The following is a 20,226-nucleotide window of genomic DNA, read 5'->3' as shown; positions in this document are numbered from 1 at the left end:
CCCATCTCTTCAAAAAATACTGGGTGTGGTGGCTTGTGCCTGTACCTCAGATGATCTCCTGACCTCAGAAAATAGCTGGGTGTGGTGGCTTGTGCCTGTAGTCTCAACTACTCAGAAGGCTGAGATGGGAGGATCACCAGAGCCCAGGAGGTCAAGGTTGCAGTGAGCCATGATCGCAACACTGAACTCCAGCCTGGATAACAAAGCGAGACCCTATCTCAAAAAAATAATAAGGAGCGGGGAATGGGGGAGAAATAGAAAATCAGATGCAAGGACTGGAGGATTGGTAAAAACTGATTAGGTTGGAAAGGGGTAACCACAGTAGGGCCAAAATAGGAGACAAATGAAATATAAGAATCTAGTTAATTCTAGTATGATATGGTCAAAGCAAATATAATGAACACAGAGTGCTACCATTGGTTCTCAAATGTAGAGAAGGCATTAACTGTGAAGTTTGTTCTGGAAATGGTATAGATAATAAACTAGAGTAAGAAAGATCTAAAAAGGGGAGACCAGCCAGCAGGCTACAGGCATAATTCAAATGTGACTATTATTCAATCATTTAGTAAGTATTTATTGAGTATTATCAGGTACTGTTTTAGACTCTCAAGATTCAGGTAAAGAACTGACAAAATTCCTGCACTATGAAGCTACAATCTAATGAAGAGACAGAAAATAAACATATAACAAATAAATAAAAGACACTGGGGGCTGGGCATGGTGGCTCTCACCTGTAATCCTAGCTACAAGAAGGCTGAGGCAGGAGGTTCATGTGAACCCAAGAGTTCAAGGCTGCAATGAACTGACTGAGCCACTGCACTCCAACCTGGGTGACAGAGCGAGACCCATCTCTAAGAAGAAAAAAGACACTAGGACAATAAGGATTCACAGGAGTCGGGGTAGGAAGGTGTTAGCTGTGGGGTTACATTCACTAGGGTGGTCAGGAAAGGCTTCTCTAAGGCAACAGTTTACCAAAGATTGGAAAACTATGGGCTACAGGCCAAATTCGGCCCACCACCTATTGTTTGTTCCATGATGGTAAATTTTTTTAACCATTTTTTAAAAGTCAAAAGAATATTCTGTGTACATGAAAACTATATGAAATTCAAATTTCAGTGTCCATAAATAAAATTGCATTGGAACATGGCCACATTCAATTGTTGATGGACAGACAGTCTCCGACTTACAATGGTTTGACTTACAATTTTTGACTTTATGATAAGCTTATATTAAATGTATCTTTGACTTGCAACATTTTTGATTTATAGATTTTTCAGGATGTAGCCCCATTATAAGTGGGGAGCATCTGTATTGCCTATGGTTGCTTTTGCACTACAACAACAGGATGGAGTAGTTTCAACAGAGGCCATCTGGCCCTTTGCAAAAAAAAAAAAACCTTTCCAAACCTTGTTAGACCTAAATGAGAAAAAGTCAGACATATAAAGACCTTGGTGGAGTCATGTTCTAGCCTGACAGCAAGTACAAAGTCTCCAAGACGGCAACAGGCACAGCATGCATGACAGATCAGTGTGGCTGTGTAGAATGGATGAGAATGAGAAGAGACAGTACTACAGAGGCAGGCTTGACCAGAGGCCAGGCTTTGTTGGCCATAGTAAGGAATCTGGATTTATCCTGGCAGTGTGGGAAGACACAGATGGGTTTAAAGTGAAGGAATATGATTTGATACTGGAGTTTACTGTTGATATGTGAGCAACAAACTTTAGTGAGGTAATAACACAAGCAAGTCCAGCCAAGAGACTATAATGGGAGAGTCTGAGGTTTTGGTGGTGAAGTTGTTGAGAGGTAGTTGAATTTAGAGCATATATGGATATAATGCAGACAGAATTTGCTGGATAGATGTGAGATGTGAATAAAACAGAGAAGTCAACGATAACTCTTAAATTTTGGGCCTGAGCAACTGGATTTTTGTTGAAACAATTAAGAAACAAAGAGACTGGGAATGGAAAAGGCTTGAGGGAGAAAGTCAAGACTTTTTAGATACGGTAAGTATGAAGTACCTATTAGGAATCCAAGTGCTTCTATATATGTGTGTGTTCTTGCCTATGAAATGAGAATAGTAGTGATCCTTTAGACAATGGCCATGAAGATTAGGTGATATAATTCATGTCAAGTGCTCAGAATATAGCCTGGCCCACAATAAACAGTCTGTAAATATTAGCCAAATGGAAATATCAAACAGGCAACAGGCTACACAAGCATGGAACTCTTGAGAAGTAGTCAGTGTTAGAGAAAAAGATTTCTTACTTCTCAGCATAGAGATGAGGCCTGGATGAAATGAGCTAGGAAGAGTGTATAGACAGAGAAAGCAGCGAAAGGTAGACTCCTGGGAACCTCAGACATCGGGAAAGTTAAACAAGGAGGGGAGCTACACAGAACACTGAAAATTAACATCCAATGAGTTAAGAAGAAAAACAGATGAATACAGTGTTAAAAAAAAATCCAAGAAGGGAGTGGTCAGCTGGTTCAAATGCTGCCAAAGGGTTTAACAAGATGAGGACTGATCTATTCAATCTGGTAAAATAGAGCTCCTTGAGGACCTTGATAAGAGCTATTTCAGAGGCATCATGGGGATAAAAGCCCAACTGGAGCAGTTGAGGAGAGAAAGGTGAGAAAGTAGAAACAGCAATTACACACAGCACTTTCAAGGAGTTTTGTTATGAAAGGGAGAAAATAATCAGGTAGTAGCTAGAGGTGGATGTGGGGTCAAGGGTTGTTTTAAAAGAAGGATTACATTAAGGCAGATAGTTTTATATAGTGATGAGACCAATCTAGTTGTGAGAGAGAAATTGCCTGTGTAACAGGAGAGAGGGGATAACTGCAGGTACAACCCTGACTAGATGAGAGAGGATGGAATCCACAGCTCAAAGTGAGAGGTTGGCTTTAGACAGAAGGGGCACTTCGGCCAGGCACAGTGGCTCACACCTGTAATCCCAGCACTTTGGGAGTCCGAGATGGGCGGATCACGAGGTCAGGAGTTTGAGACCAGCCTGGCCCATATGGTGAAACCCATCTCTACTAAAAATACAAAACTTGGCAGGATGTGGTGGCAGGTGCCTGTATTCTCAGCTACTCGGGAGGCCAAAGCAGAAGAATCGCTTGAACCCAGGAGTCGGAGGTTGCAGTGAGCCGAGATCAGGCCACTGCACTCCAGCCTGGGCAACAGAGTGTGACTCTGTTTTAAAAAAAAAAAAGGAGAAGGGGGCACTTCTTTGATTGTAGAAGGCAACAGAGGATGTAGTCACATCTACATTTCATTTTAACAGGTAGGAAAAAGTTGTTTTGGTTTTTGAGACAGGGTCTTACTCTGTTGCCCAGGCTGGAGTGCAGTGGTATGATCATACTTCACTGCAGTCTCCAATTCCTGGGCTTAACTGATCCTCCCATCTTAGCTTCCCGAGAAGCCAGGACTACAGTGCTCATCACCATGCCTGGTTATTCTTATTCTCTTGTAGACAAGGGGACTCACTATGTTGTTCAGGCTGTCTTGAACTCCTGAGCTCATGCAATCCTTCCTCTTTGGCCTCCCAAATTGCTGGCATTACCGGCGTGACTCACCATGCCTGGCTGAAAAAGCTATTACATACTTTGAGAATATTTACAATCTCCTGATTCAGAGCCAGACATAGTTGTGTGCACCTGTATGTAGTCTCAGCTACTTGGAAGGCTGACGGAGTAGAGTAGCTTAAGCAAGGCTGTAATACATGATGAGCATGCCTGTGAATAGCCACTGCTCTCCAGCGCAGGTAACAGTGATACCTCTTCTCTTAAAAAAAAACAAACAAAAAGCAAACAACAACAAAAACCCTCTTGATTCATGTATTACGTTTGGTATAAAACAACCGACCCAAGAATCACTAAATCGGTAAGTGAAGAATAGCTGAATTGCTCCCAAGGACAATTATGTTAACATTAATTCTAAGAGCTTCAACCTTCAAATTATCAATTTCCAAAGTATCTTGCAAAGTATTAAAATTTTAATACTTATATTCCTGCTATAGTTTAAGCTGAGCTCATTAAAAAGAAAGAGGCTGGGCATGGTGGGTCACACCTATAATCCCGCACGTTGAGAGGTCAAGGCAGGAGGACTACTTGAGCCCAGGAGTTTGAGACCAGCTACACCAAGATGGTGAGACTCCATCTCTACAGAAAAAAAATTTCACTTTGAGAAGCTGAGGTGAGTGGATTACCTGAGGTCAAGAGTTCAAGATCAGCCTGGCCAACATGATGAAAATCTGTCTATACTAAAAACATAAAAAATTAGCGGGGTGTGGTGGCATGCAACTGTAGTCCCAGCTCCTTGGGAGGCTGAGGCAAGAGAATCACTTGAACCCAGGAGGCAGGGGTTGTGGTGAGCCAAAACTGCGCCACTGCACTCCAGCCTGGATGACAGAGTTAGACTTTGTTTAAAAAAAAGAAAGAAAATTAAACGTTAGTCAGGCACGGTGTTGTGAGCCTGTGGTCCTAGCTACTCAGGAGGCTGAGGAAGGAGGATCCCTTGAGCTCAGGAGTTTGAGGCTGCAGTAAGCTATGCTTGCGCCACTGCATTCCAGCCTGAGTGGGAGAGCAAGAATCTGTCTCTTAAAAAAAAAAAAAAGAGAGGCCAGGTGCGGTGGCTCACGCCTATAATCACCGCACTTTGGGAGGCCAAGGCGGGTGGATCACAAGGTTAAGAGATCGAGACCATCCTGGTCAACATGGTGAAACCCCGTCTCTACTAAAAATACAAAAATTAGCTGGGCATGGTGGCGTGTGCCTGTAGTCCCAGCTACTCGGGAAGGCTGAGGCAGGAGAATTGCTTGAACCCAGGAGGTGGAGGTTGCGGTGAGCCGAGATCGCGCCATTGCACTCCAGCCTGGGTAACAAGAGCGAAACTCCGTCTAAAAAAAAAAAAAGAAAAAGAAAAAAAAGAAAAAAGAATTAGACAGCAAGTTCCACGAGGGAAGGGATGTGTTCAATCCTAGAGCCCCAGTAGCTGGTCATCTGCCTAGAACATAAAAGATGTTCTTTGAAAAATGAGTTCGATTTTTCAATTTCTAGTTCTTACTTTTAATGCAATATTTATGATGGTCATTTTTAGGAAGATGAGCCTCTTTGCAGGTACTTTTTCATTATTTGTAATAGAAAAAAAATGTCATGACACCTGTTAATCATTTCCAAAAGCAGAATATAAAAATAATGCTGCTCAGTCAGTAAGAAAAGTGTAATATACCCAAGCATAGTCAAATACAACCAGTCAAGAAACTGTAAATTCAGCCAGTCAAAAAATGTATGCTGTTATTGAACTGACATCATAGTCTCTTGTGAGCAGATTGTCAGGGGCAGCAACAAGGGCAGATTCTCTCTGGTTATTGGTGCATCAAGAGAACAATGCTTATTTGAATGCATAACATATAGGAAGAGATTTAAACTGTTTTAAGTATGATCTCTGCCTGATATTGAGAAATGTTAACACAAAAAGGTCACTTAGGATAAAAGAGTGCAAAGACAATAATTCTCTGTTCTTCAATAACAACAAAAGGTAAAAATTTCACCCACACAAGAGTGAAGTCCCGTTTTCAAATATTTAATTCAATTCTACCTAGCAACTGTCACCTAAGAAATACAAATGCTACTCACTTTGTAACTAGAGAAATAGGCAGTGCCCCCATCCCCATTCCATGTCAACAAGAAGAAGCAGCGAAGATGCTGAAAACAGCAAAGCAACTAAGACAGGTGAACCCCACCCACCCTGCTTCAGAAAGAGAGGTAGTCATCAAGCAGCTTGTCTGAAAACAAATCAGCAGAGTGAATGCACTACTTCAGATGGTAAACTACTCCAATTCCTGGCAATGCCCCAAATTATTCTGCAGAATCTTAACAAAACAAAACAAAAATTAAGAAAGGTGCATTTCTAGACTCCTTAGGTTGTAAGTCTGAACTGGTTTATCTACTTGCTAAAGCAGAAAAAAATAAGCCCACTTAACTGATTGGCTGTAGAAAATTAAGTTAAGCATTTATTTTTCTCTAATAGGAAAGTACCATAGAATGACCAGACTGATTTGAATAGGCTAGAAAAATTAAACAAACACCAACTTTATTTTCAGATATGGTTCTTTTTATTATAAGAAACTTTGGTCCCCCACACGATAAGTTTACGTGGTTAACTTCATTTTGAGCTACATTCCCATTCAACTAAAAACTTCTACTATCAAATTCAGTTTTCTTCTGGTTGTTGTTCTTATCCTGGTGCAAAAGTCAGGTTACATCTTTCCTTCTGAGAAGATGGGCTGTTGAATGACCAATAATAATGGGAGTAACTCTGAGGAATCCACAACTTCCTTCCTTCTAAAGGTAAACAGGGTTATCTCTCCGTAAGGTCAGTTTGCTGAAGGAGCAGTGTAAAATTAGATGACAAAAGTGAACATTCTTCTTGGCAAAATAACACTGAAACCTTTATGTCAGACAATACAATTTTTTTTGTTTTGTTCTGTTTTGTTTTTTAGTCGGAGTCTCACTCTGTTGCCCAGGCTAGAGTGCAGTGCCATGATCACAGCTCACTCAGCCTCAACCCGCAGGCTCAAGCAATCCTCCCATCACAGCTTTACGAGTAGCTGGGACTATAAGGCGCAGGCCACTATGGCTGGTTATTTTTTTTTTTTTTAATTTAAAATTTTTATTTTGTAGAGATCAGGTCTCATCAGGTTGCCCAGGCTAGTCTTGAACTCTTGGCCTTAAGTAATCCTCCCACCTCAGCCTGCCACAGTGCTGGTATTACAGTTGTGAGCCACTGTGCCCAGCCCACCAACACCATTTTGACTTACTATTTTTTTAAGAATATTCAAATATATGAGTTGGGAAATTTTATATTCTTAATATTCTGAAAAACCAATTGGTCTCTTCTGACTACCACATCATATTTGGAAGCTGCCATCACATTCTGAGAAGCCCACATTAAGTGGCATTGACCTATTAAAAAAAGAAAGTCCCTATAGCCTGGGGAGAAATGCCAAATATGGGTGAAGGGGAGAAGAAAAGCAAAGCACACTGCCATGTGTGTACCTACGCAACTGTATTGCATGCTCTGCTCATGTACCCCAAAACCTGTAATCCAATAAAAAATTTAAAAAAAAAAAAAAAAAGAAAGTCCCTGGTATTTTTTATTACTCCAACACTTGAATCTCTCAAGTAGAACAAAGAATGATAAGAAAATTGGTCTTTGCTTTTATAATCCCGTTTTCTGAATTTATACAAGCAATATATCTCTTGTTTTCTGAATGTATGACAAGCAATTAAAAGTTATAGGGAATTTGTTCTACTTCCAATTCCCAGTTTTTCAAGTAACATCCAATTTTATAATTAAGGAGTCAAACTGCCCTTCACTTTGTCAACACTTGCAGAATTCCTGCAACAGTCCAGCTTCACCTATGAACTCCAGGCATTTTAGTTAAAAGTAGAGACCGTTTATTATATGAAACAAAAAATACTCAAGGCTGGGTGCGGTGGCTCACAAAGTCAGGAGATCGAGACCATCCTGGCTAACATGGTGAAACCCCATCTCTACTAAAAATACAAACATTAGCCGGGTATGGTGGCATGCCCCTGTAGTCCCAGCTACTCAGGAGGCTGAGGTAGGAGAATCACTTGAACCTGGGAGGTGGAGGCTGCAGTGAGCCGAGATTGCACCACTGCACCCCAGCCTGGGGAACAGAGCAAGACTTCATCTCAAAAAAAAAAAAAAAAACAAAACCCTGAAGTTATGTAACTAGCCTTAAATAAATCTAGTATCAGTTCTTAAAAGAAGAAATTCATACACAATTCCAGTAGGATATTCAAAAGTCCTAAAGCTTTAATAACCCAATGAAGGTTCTGGAGTTAAGAGTTAGTAGGAAGACTGGCTGGTGGTAATATCAACTCTGCCCAGACTTTTGGTAATCTATGTGAATAATCCCAATTCAAGTTTTCATTCTGACTGTACAGGAAATGCTTTCTGCAACCCAACATATCTAAAAAGGTTTCATTCTGAGTGATGCAAGCCCTCTACACAGCCTCAAAAGCCAAGGGTCAGAGGCTTTTATAGTATCAACTCACATGAAGCAAACTTGTATTAGTTTGGAAATGATTTATAATAAGCATTTGTTATAATGCCTCCACAAGCAGTGACAGCCTTAACAAGAGCTATTCTGCAGCATATCTCTTTAAATGACAACTGAAAATGGACATAAAAGCTACAAATACTTGTTTCCTATATTGAAACCACACCTACTGTTTTCCTAGGTTTCTCTTGATGTTCAAGATTTCTCTCTTAGCTCCACTTACAAAAATTTTATTCTCCTATAAAGCCACTACAAAAACCTTTACTTCATAAAGAAATTTATCTGGAAGCTTCCTACTAAAAAGTAATTATTGCTTCGAGCAGCTGAATAAGAATTTATTTACTGATTCACAGAAGGAAAAGGTAGCTTGAGAGGTCATTTTATACATATATAGGCAGGACTATACTTTTAAAATATACTTCCAGAAATGATAATAAAATTATTCTGATAACCTTTTTACCACCACGACTATAATGACAACTATCATTACCAATAAGGTATTTTACACAACTACTCCTTATTTCAGTTTAAACCTATTTTCTCTTATTCTACTGTCAGTGGAGCTGGGGAACCGCTGGTTACTATTCCTAATAATGGATCCATTCATGTTTTTTGAAGAGTTATCAAGTTGCCTCTTAATCTTTTATTCTCTCAACCTTTCCTCACAGGACTGACTTCCAATCATATAATCATCTTTTGAGTCTCCTCAGAACCGTCTCCAAGGTCTCCTCATCCCTTTTAAGTTGAGGAACCTAGAAATGGAAACAACACTCAAGTAAGGGGATGATCAGTGCTAAGTATTACCTACATAAAAGATATTGCCATCCTATCAAGATACCTTAACATCACTTTCAAAACCCCCAACAGTACCTTTACAAAAACGTCCCATCATGGTCCCTAGGCTTTCCTCTGCCATACTTAAATTAGTATTTCTTAATAATTAGTCCAAATATTCTGTTAGTAGTCTTGTGTAAGTTCTCCTAGTTTATGTAATATGTCCCAGCAAAGTATTCCTAAAAGTTGTATGTACATCAAATTTTCAATTCAACAAATACTCACTATACAAAAAGCCACCATTATAAAAAACATAAAGCATAAATGATGACTTAAAAATGGCCCATGTCTTAAGGGAGTCACTAATGGGACAAAGATGGACAGATTTCAAAAGTATCACAACATAAGGTATACTAGGTTAAGTTCTTTAAGGGTAATGTACAAAGTATAAAAAACAGGAAAGAAGTTGAGTTTCAACTAGCAGTACAATCTGTGAAAACTACATGTAAGAGTCAGGATCTGGGAATCTGAACTGAACCACGGGAGATGAATAAGCCCAAGACAGGTCAAAATAGGAAAGACTTTAAGGCAAAGGAAAGGCTTTACCAAAGGTACAAAGGCAGATAAAAAAAGACTGTGGAGAACACCTCATAGCTCAGTAGTCCAATGTGGTTGAAGCAGTAACAATGTACATTCAGGAGACATGGTTCAAAATGGAGAAATATAGGCTGGCAAGATCATGCAGGGCTGAGAATCTTAAATTTTATTTCATCTTCAGTGAGAAGCCAAAGGACTTTAGGAATAAAGTGACATAATCAGATCTGTATTTAAGAAAACCATTATATTGTGTATCACTGTGTAGGGTGAAAAGATAGGCAGTAAGACCAATGAGAAGATTACCACAATAAACTATGCAAAAGTAATAGAAATTTAAACTAGGACATCAGGAATAGAGCAGCAGAGACAGATGAAAGAAACACTACAATAATATAATAAACAAGACTCAGAAATTGATTGGATGAGAGTGGGAAGAGAAAGGACTTAAAGATAGCACAGTGCAGAGAGCAAGATTCAACTTTCAAAGAATCTGTACGTTCAGATTTAAATTCTAGCTCTGCCACTAACTAGCCATATGACTTACAGAAAATTACTTGTCTGTGCCTCAGTTTCTGAGGTGTACTGATGGTTTCTGATGGTATATTGAGTATGTTAGCAATCTTTTCTTTTCTTTTCTTTGAGACAGAGTCTCACTCTGTCTCCCAGGCTAGAGTACAGCGGTACGATCTCAGCTTACTGCAATCTCTGCCTCCTAGGTTCAATCGATTCTCGTGCCTCAGCCTCCCAAGTAGTTGGAATTGCAGGTGCATGCCACCACACCTAACTAATTTTTGTATTTTAAGTAGAGACTGGATTTCATCACGTTGGCCAGGCTCATCTGAAACTCCTGACCTCAAGTGATCTGCCTGCCTCGACCTTCTAAAGTGTTGGAATTATAGGCATGAGCCAGTCTGCCAAGCCTGCACATCTTTTTTTAAAGAGATGTACAACAAAACCGTACTTTTCTTTTTTCTTTTTGGAGACAGTCTTGTTCTGTCGCCTAGGCTGGAGTGTAGTGGTGTAATCTTGGCGCACTGCAACCTCCACCTCCAGGGTTCAAGTGAGTCTCCTGTCTCAGCCTTTTGAGTAGCTGGGACTATAGATGCCTGCCACCATGCACAGCTAATTTTTGTGTTTTTAGTAGAGACAGGGTTTCACCATGTTAGCCAGGCTGGTCTCAAACTCCTGACCTCAGGCAATCTGCCTGCCCTGGTCTCCCAAAGTGCTGGGATTATAGGTGTGAGCCGCCACACCTGGCCCAAAACTGTACTTTTCCTCCTTAAACACACTACTCTTTACTAGTTATTCTTAAACTTTAATCTGCTTTTGACCATTCTATTCAAGTTCCAACCCCCAGTAATTGTACTCTACAACTCAGCAGTTCTTTAAATTAAACTGTTACTTGCATTGATCTCTGTAGACCAGCACTCATTCTCCTGAAGCTGACATTTAAGAACAAATGTCACCAAGTATAGACTAATGGATGTGAACCTGGAGCCCAAGAACCCTGAGGAGCCTCAGAATTGTTGTAAGGAACCACCAAGTGCTCTACTCATAAAAAGATTAGGAACACTAGTTATAGAGACAATAGGTGGCAACCCCATTATAGCTGTCTTGGCCTGATAATTAGTAACTCAGGGAGGCACCGTGTTCCTTGGTATCTTACCTGTCTATTTACGATCTTGTTCTCTCCTTTCTTTTTTGCCTTATCTCTAACATGTTTTAGTTGGATACCAATGTTGTTACCAAGATGGGTGGCTGGCCTTCAACTTGGTTCCAACTAGTTTTGGAAGAACTTGACACTCAGACCAATTATCAAGAACATTCTAAGATTATAGCACTCAAATAGGTGTATGTATGCATACATACACAGGTGTAACTCATTGTAATAAAAACCAGTTATTTTGATGGAAAAAAAGGGATTAGAACCTTTTTTTCAACCTGCTCTCCTTTCAATCACTTGGTTCTAATAATTAGGGCTTCCTATGGGCCAGGCAAAGTGCTAAGTGCTTACATACATGATCTCACTTAAGCCTCATAATAAGGTTATGAAGACTGACTTACAAATGAAGAAACTGAGGCATGGAGAGGCTCAAAAACTTTTCTGGTTGGGTGCAGTGCCTCACACTTGTAATCTCAACACTTTGAGAGGCTGAGGTAGGGGGATCACTTGAGGCCAGGAGTTCAAGACCAACCCGTGCAACATGGTGAGCCCACATCTCTACAACAAATAAAACAATTAGCCGCATGTGGTGACGCACACCTGTATCCCAGCTACGTAGGCAGCTGAGACAACAGGATTGCTTGAGCGCTAGAGGTTGAGGCTGAAATGAAATGTTTGTGCCATTACACTCTAGCCTAGGCAACACAGCAAGACCCTGTGTCTCAAAACAACAACAACAACACACAAAAAACAATTTTCCCAAAGCCATTCAGGTTATAAATGGCTGAGCTTAGATTTGAATTCAGGCAGTTGAAATCCAGAGCCCATGGTCTTAACAACTCTTAATTACTGTGCTATACTATCTCATACCATTGCAGATTAGATGATAAGATTCTCCCTTTCTTCTGTAAAGGTATTTATATATGCACAAATAAAAAATCCTAGCCAAAGAGATTACAAAAGGATTTCCTCATTAGCTAAGCTTAAAGAGATGTAGTTATCCACAAGGTTTTACTGCTTATAATTAAAGGCAATAATCTAGGGACAATGTTTGTGTTTGATCTAAAAAGTGGTGGCCAATTCTCATAGATGGACAGAAGTTGAATATGGGCATGTGTAAATATGTATGTATTAACTTTTCCCTAGTTTTTAGAACTGAATGGTATAAAGGAGAGCCTAAAGAAAAAACTTTTCTCCAAAAACACTCCTCACAATACCACTCTCCTAATTCAAGACAGAAAGCTACCGTTACATTGATGCTATAAAATGAGAATGAAACAATGATGCTTCAGCAAACCATAGCTAATAAAAGCGGATCTCTCTAAAACAGTATGAATGTTGGAAAGATTCATAGCTTTTGTTATGGAAAGGCATCAAAACATCTATACCCAAACATTCCAACAAAACACAAAACCAGAAATGCAAGAAAATGGATAAAATACTATATATGGTAGAAACTCCAACTCCTGAAATAAATGCCACTGGACAGATGCTACACATTGGCACCTCACAGGGTACTGCTGTAGCAATAATTAAAGGTAAGCTATCTGGGGAAATCCCTTCAGTCTATTTGTCAAATAGAAAAACAACTATTCATTTCAAGGGAAGGGGAATTTTCATACACTGCACAGAAAACTGCCAACTAACTCATCTTTGTTGTTTACTTAAAACTAAAACTCATTAGGGCAATACAGTCAATTCAACATCTAAAAGTTAAACCGAGCTTGGCCTATGGAAGTTTTGGACTAATCCTTCAAGGGGATTTATATGGTCCACAACAATTACAAATCACATAACAAAATTCTTCTTTCAAATGTCTTAAGTCTTTAAAGCAAACGTTTGGCAGCAGCTACAGTCTCATGGTTGGCTTCCCCTGCTGTGTAACCTGACAAGGTAAAAAACTCATTGAAATATTTAACAGTGGTGGTATGGATTTCTTTGGATAGGTCCAGAAAAGCAGCTCATCATTTTAAAAACATAAAGAACCATTTTATGGGAAGTCATTCCCTTAGTCCAAGTGTCTGTGTATTTCCTAAGGGCTTTCTCAGAGACTTTATTGAGGGGGAAAATGAAAAGACTAACAAAAGGACCCCTTTTTTCTCCCTATTCCCAGCACAATCTACCTCAGCCACAGGGCCAGTAGCATCCACACTGTCATAAATGCCAGCAATTAAGAGAATTAGGCCATAAAACCACCCACTCAGGTATAAGAGTGCAGGCCTCCAGCTTTATTTAATGCATGCCATAAAATATCCTGTACTTCCTTCTTTCAGGCCTTCTTCAACAACCAATGAAATGACAATAACAACAACAAAAACAGCCCTTTGTCTGCGTAACCTCATACTGATGTGATCAATGAAGCCATCTGGGTCCAGGTGAAGGAGTTAAGATTCCTTTTTCTTAATAAAAGACAGATTTTCTCTAGCATGCCACATATAGATGCAGTAAAGGACATGCTGTATTTTGAACACTAAGGTCCTGGAAACTAAAGTCAAACTACTTTTTCCAGAAAAGCTATTGGGATGGTCAGGAATTGTCTAGGCTTCTAGAGTATTTTCAGTTAGTCTGAAAATACTCTAGAAGCCTAGACAATTCCTGAACTTCCCAAGAAATACTGGAGCCAACAAGGGTATTCTTAATTAACTCAACAAGTTCCAGAACCTCCTAAAGTCTTTCTAATCAACGGTTAATTCAGATCTCAAAGCTAACTTTAATTCAGTCTGTGTCTCAAAGTTGATACAATTTAGGAGCGATCAATAATTTCATTTGATTGTCTTGTTTTCAACAACCTCCGAGTCCTGAAAATCACTGGTCTGAGATTTACTCCATGACGATATTTTACTCATCAAGTTTCATAAACCAGTCTAAATAACATCCAAGCAAATACTTTGTAACAGTGAACTCTGTGGCATCCTCTTTCCTACTAGTGCCTACAGGGTTAAGAATCTGATGAAAATGTAGGTATGTCATGCCAGACTCATTAGTAATTTAACCTTTCTTAATCCCTGAAAATAACATATGCAAACAAAGAAAGGTCCCATCCCAGCAATCCTCGAACAAATTCCTCCCAAAGTAGTGACAGTCACAAAGCTTCCCCCTTCTCAAAGGTCTATGCCACTGGGCTCTCCACCTTGGCAGAGGAAGAATGGCAAGAGACAAGATATTCACAAAAGGCCCGATTGAAGGCCTTCAGTTAAGTGCTAGAAGGAAGCTGAAGTTCTGTGCCAACACTAGTGGAATGTGGGCAGGCACAAAGAGATCTTAATTAGGAGACCTACAATTAAAACACAGTGAGTTTCCAAAAGAGAGAGGCACTGCAGTCTGTTATGCCTCTGAGCAAGCAAAGCACTGTTGCCACCCCCTCTAGCCACAGGGTAAGGGAGGCAATTGGTATAGAGTTTGCACAGCTACTCTACGGAAGGACAGCTCCAAGGTGAGCAACGAGATGAGAATTAAGTCAAGATGGGAATACTTTCTCTCAACTTCCAGTAAGAAGATAGATCATTATTGTGTGAATGATTTCCTCCAGGAGCATGTGCCTTAAGACAATTAAATGGAAGGGAAAGATGGGGACATGTCATCTAGTTTTCAGTCACAGAGGAAGAACAGTTCTAAAGACTGAATTTCTAATGCTGAGTACAAACCATTTCAGAACATATTAATAATGACATCCTATGAAGTAGGTACTATCACTTCAGATTTATAAATACATTGATGTATTAGATTTTTCTTTTCATTCAAAAGTTCATACATCTAAAGGAATGTACCACCTAGACTGAAAATAACTTTTCTTTTGGATGGTCTGGAATTCACAACAATGAAAACACATTTAGTTAAACAAGAGGGCTTCTAAACACCGGCTAATGCCTGGGATTCTGTAGGTTCTCAGCACTATGTGTAAAAACTTCATCCTCATTTTTCTTATAAATGAAACTGGTCAGCTTCACCAAAGTCCTTGTATTTTTTCCACACAATGAAAACTTTCCAAGTCGAAATTTCTCCTCCTAATAATGCCGGTTATATGGGCAAATGTATAATCTGATATTAAAAATTACCTAACAAAATCCCAGCTACTCAGGAGGCTGAGGCAGAAGGATCGTGTGAGCCCAGGAGTTCAAGACACACCTGGGCAACACAGTGAGACCCTGACACAAAAGAAAACAAAAACTACCAAATTGTCTCACTTGACTCTGACTCTTGAAATAAACCCAGAATAAGAAGTTCTAATCTGACCAAAAATTTAATATAATAGAAAGGAATCATAATACTGACACAGAACAGATCCATGAGCTATTTAGCCCAACCTTGTCATTTTACAGATCAGAAATTTAAGGTTAAAAGTGAATTGCCCAAGGTCTCATAACTGTTTAGTAATGGAGATGAGAGCTCACATTCACTGATTTCTAATCTGAGGCTTCATGCACTCCACTCTACTTGTGTTCCCTCCTTCATTTATCTTCTGCCAACTTTAGGATTAGCTGTGAAGGTAATGAAGGAGCAACTCCCACTCTTGGTACATATATGCCCAGTAAACATTAAAAAAAAAAAAAAAATCACAGACACTCCTACTACCTTTTCAAGTCTGACCCAAAAGCCTGCCTCAGTCCACATGAACTAAGCTGCAATTTCAAGTGAAAACAAATACACACCAATGCTGTAACTCAGTTACAATTTATATCCAAGTTATGATCAGGATGGAAATTTTGTTTTTAATATATTGTGAAGTAGTAGGGAAGGTAACTGGATTATGACATTAATAAAGACTAGTTGCTGATAAATACACTGTTTCTGTATAAAAAAAACTTTGCTTTTGAATATGTAGGTTTATTATTACAACAGTCTAACTTCTAGTCAACAGAAAGGGTGCTGCTATACTATGTCTATTTAGATAGCAAAGTATAGTGGTATGAACATTACCTGAGACAATCCTCAGAAAAATGGAATACTGACACTACAGAGGGAAGGCGAGAAGAAAGGCAAAAAATGGACCTCTACGATTTCTTACAGCGCTCAATAAAAGAAAACCTAAATTCTGCTTCCTAACTCTCATACAGATATTCAATACAAAGGAAGGTAGGAACCAACAGCAGTAAAGGACAAGTCTCCTAGGGCTAAGGGAGGTCAAACAGCAAAGTGATCTGGAAGTTCTGTTACCTAGTTTTAGAAGGATTAACATAGGTTTTGTTATGAGCAAGTTTTAGTCATTATCCACTGAAGGCAAACCAGAGTTTAAAGAGGTAGAATCATTTTGGATCATGAAACCATTTCTTCATGATAAGACTTGATACAGAGCTATGAGTGAGTTCTGAGAAGCAATCTTTAGAATTCTATGTCGGCCCAGGGTGAGTCCTAAACTTCCCCTTTGGAACTTTATCATTGATTAGTAAGACTATGTTTAAAAAAAAAAAAAAAAAAAAAGATGCTTGGTTTCTACACTGAAAGCTACCAGGTCAGAGGTTTACCACTACTCAATGCATACCATCAGCTCATATTAGATTGCCTCAAACACCACATAAAAAGCTTACCCATGGAACACAGCTCATTCAAGTCCAATTTAGAAAAAACATTCAAGTTTAATGTAAGGAGTCAACCACTCTTCTCATAATGAAGCAGCAACTACTGCTCAGGAGAAAGTTTTAAAGACAAAAACCCCTTATAAATATGATCCTATTTGAAATAACTGCAATTCCTTGACAGGCTTTACACTATATACTAGTGTTAAGCAAAATAAAACACTAGTTTACAATTATTTCATAATACCAATAGATAAGAAAACGAGTAGCCCCTGATTAAAACTTTGAAAATGATTTGTCAAAGACCAACAGATAAAATATTCTGGTGCCCAAACATTAGGTCCCTGAATCCAGGTGGCTCTCTTTCTAACCAGTCTCTTGAAAAGCTATGATTGGAGGCTGTCAGCATAAAACTTTGCTTTTGAATATGTAGTAACATTTGGAAAGTGAATGCTTGGCCCTTCAATACAAAATAAATAAGCATACTAAACAAGAAGAAAATGCTTCTTAGGACCCCCTTGAAATGGACTAACTTCTCCTAATGGAGACTTTCTTATTAAACTCAAATATACTAAATGCTACATGTAACCAGGCAAGTCTCAATTTTGAAAATAAGCAGGTAAATGAAATGTCAGTTTTTTTTGTTTTGCTGCTGTATCTTTTAAAAAAGCAAAATCAACTCACATTTAAGCACCAACTCCATGCAAGTAACCTGAACGGTTCAGTCTTTTTGTCATGTATGAGGCCTTTGGTTCTCCAACTACATGGGATCTGTGTTGTTAGCTTAAAAAATACAGAATTGGCCTTTCAAAAAAAAATAATAATCTACAGCAACCAATAAATAGTCTCAAACAACCCTGCTGACTGCAGCTGCCTTCTGAAGGCTGGGAAAAGGAGGTGGAGATAGAGCAGAGAGAGGCAGGGAAAGGGGACGCTGCAGCTAGCTACACAGCAAGGAACACGCCCCCATCATGTCCTCCTTGCTCTGTCAGAAGGCGGGTTGTTGTCAGTCTCCTGATCAGGCTGCCTTAGAAACGATTAAAAAAAAGGAGGCAGGAAGACTAACAACTAAAAAATGCCAGCTCCTTGAAAGGAGGGGCCGGGGTCCTTGGGATCTCCTCCCTCCCCTTCTTCCCAGGATCTTTCCGTAAACCTAAAGGGGTGCGGGGCACAATAGGGGACAAGGGGTTTGCCCAGGATATTTTGTGTGCACCAACGGCAGAGCACGCAGGAAACGGCTGGTTGTTATCTTTCCCTTTCTGTTTCAATCAAGAGCACTCCAGAGCAGCAACCCCCTACCCCCCTTCGCTTCAGCCCCTAGCAGCTGCTCTTCCTCCTCCTAGCATCCCCCATGCCATTCTCCCCCCTCTACAATTCAAACTCCCCCCTTCTGCATCCAATGGAAAACAAATGCGCAACGCCACTGGCTGAATCTGAACTCAACTTCCCTTCCCTGGGCAACTTTCCTCTTTGCTGAAGGGGGGCTGAATAGTGCTTATAGAAGCAACTCCGTTCTTGTCCCAGTACTAATGGGGAAGGGGCAAAGCTCTGACCCTTCCTCTACCTTGGGTCCCCTTTAAAGAAACAGAGAGAAACCCCAAGTCCTCCTTCTAAGGAATAACTTTGCTTCATAATTCTCTCCCATCCCAAAGCAACCACCGCCACCACACTGAAGTATAACTGTCCCTTATCTACTCTCTTCACCCCAACCTGGCTTCCCCCGCCCCTTCCGAGCCCCAGGATTGGCCTAGGAAAAGGTGGATCAATAATGAAATGATGAGAAGAGAAGGGCGGGAGGGAGCTCGGGTTGGAGACTGCGTGCTCTCAGGCGCAGTGGGTGGGGTAGGAGAGCAGCTGCTTCCCCTGGGAGGATGCTGCCCCTGTCCCCCCACAAACACCTCCCCTCACAGGGGCCCCTTCCCCAGAGCTGGAGGGAAAGCCTGCCCCCTCTCTAAGGGGAGTGGTGGAAAGCTGCTCTTCTCTAAGCCTAGGGGACAGTGGACTATTTTCCCCTCCAAGATGCCACTAATCCTTCATTCTAAAGGAGGGAAAGGGTGGAGTGAAGGTAGAGTAATTCCCGGCTACCTATAGGCTAGAAACTGTAGCCCTGTAAGACGAGGGTGAGGGGGAAGAGACTGCTGTATGAGGAGTCACCGTTATCTTCAGAGGGAAAGGAGGCAAGGTGCAGAGGAGAGGAGATTTTCCCCGGTGGGGTAGGGCGGGATGGGGGAGGATCTGACTGCTTGGGGTGGGGGTGGAGGGTGGAGGGTGGAGATGAAGGAAGGGGGAGTGGCTGGCAGCACAGGGACCTGGCCCGGGGATGGGGCGAGGGTTCATCAGGTTTTCGAAAGCAAGGTGCTGGAAGGGACATCGATCCCCAAGGGCTAGGAGAACGTGGCCCTGGATGAGGCCATCACCCGAGAGATGTCCGAGAGGAAAACTGCCCTAGGAGTAACACATCTGCCCAGAGAGGGAGGCGGGGATGTGGCGGGATCAGGTCTCTAGGAGGGAGGGAGGGAGGAATCTTGCTCGGATGAGGTAATCTGTAAAAGGGAGGAGGGGTTCAGTCCCGGAATGGGAAACCCCAGCGAGGGGGTCTGTGCCAAGGGATTTGGGGAAGGGTCAGGGGGAGGAGAGCGGGGGACAAACGCCCTCAGCCAGATGGGTCCAAACCCCGGGGTGGGGATGCCTGGGGGTCTGCAGCCCAGCATGGGGGTCCCAAGATGGGAGAGCCATTCGCCCCGGGTCGGGGACCCCGAGATGGTCCCAGATATTGGGATGCTCCTCAATACCGGATGGGGGAGGGGAGGGGCTCCGCAGAGGGTCGAGACCCCGGACCTGGGGGTTCCTCGCCCCCTTACCTCTCCGCTGCCGCCTCCCCCGCCGCTCTCCCCAAACACGGCCCGGAACCGGCGCAGGTTGGTGCCGATGGCGGCCGAGACCTGCAGCGCCGCGTCGAAGCCCGGGCCCACCCGGAGCAGGGCCGGCCCTGAAGAGGCTGAGGACGATGACGAAGACGAAGACGAGGCGGACGACGAGGAGGCTGCTGAGGCGGCGGCCGCTCCCCCTGGAACCCCAGCCCCGCTGCTTCCCGCCGCCGCCGCCGCGGCCGCCACAGCCGGGGGGGAGGGGGGCGCCCCGGGGCCGCCACCGCCGACCGGGGGCCCGGGGGGAAGCAGCAGGGCCGGGACGCGTTGCCGCGGGGCGCCCCCTAGGCCCCGGCGCCCCCCGCCGCCGCCGCCCCCGGTGGTCCCGGGTCGGGCGGGGAAGCGCCACCGACAGCTGTGCGCCATGTTCGCCCCGTGAAGTGAAGCAGCGAGAGGGAGAGGCGACAACACAGGGGGGCGGGGAGGCGGAGGGGGGGGCACGGGGCCCGGGAACCTGCCTAACCAGCTCGACGCCGCTCGGCCGCCTGCAGCCTGCCTGCCGCTATACAGATTGCTGGGCCGGCGGGCGCTGCCCCGCGCTCTGCATAGCGGCCGCAGGCCTCCGCCTCTGACGCCTGGGCGCTGCAACTCCATCCTGAGGCCCGGGCCGCCGCCTCCTGCCCGCCTGCCCGCCCCGCAACCTGGATAACTGCATGCCC

The 20,226-nt window shown here is 42.3% G+C and overlaps 1 protein-coding gene across 8 annotated transcripts in view; it reads right to left on the bottom strand.

The window, feature by feature from the left end:
- KMT2A (lysine methyltransferase 2A) overlaps window positions 1–19,954 on the bottom strand; it is a 90,878-nt gene extending 70,924 nt beyond the window's left edge. For 5 of the 8 annotated variants that reach the window (XM_054241320.2, XM_054241322.2, XM_054241321.2 and 2 more), the window contains exons 1-2: window positions 19,502–19,954; window positions 17,325–17,423 (exon numbers count right to left, since the gene is read on the bottom strand). In XM_054241320.2, the coding sequence (XP_054097295.2) occupies window positions 17,325–17,423; window positions 19,502–19,933 (531 nt within the window). In that variant the 5' untranslated portion in view covers window positions 19,934–19,954. The remainder of the gene's footprint in view (window positions 1–17,324; window positions 17,424–19,501) is intronic. The other 3 variants (XM_054241323.2, XM_054241324.2, XM_054241326.2) reach the window with 1 other exon arrangement.
- Between the last annotated feature and the right edge of the window lie 272 nt (window positions 19,955–20,226).

The sequence above is a fragment of the Callithrix jacchus genome, chromosome 10 (assembly GCF_049354715.1).
Source record: "Callithrix jacchus isolate 240 chromosome 10, calJac240_pri, whole genome shotgun sequence".
Taxonomy (NCBI): Eukaryota; Metazoa; Chordata; class Mammalia; order Primates; family Cebidae; genus Callithrix; species Callithrix jacchus.
Note: the sequence above shows the minus strand (reverse complement) of the source record. Positions and strands in the feature narration are given on the sequence as shown.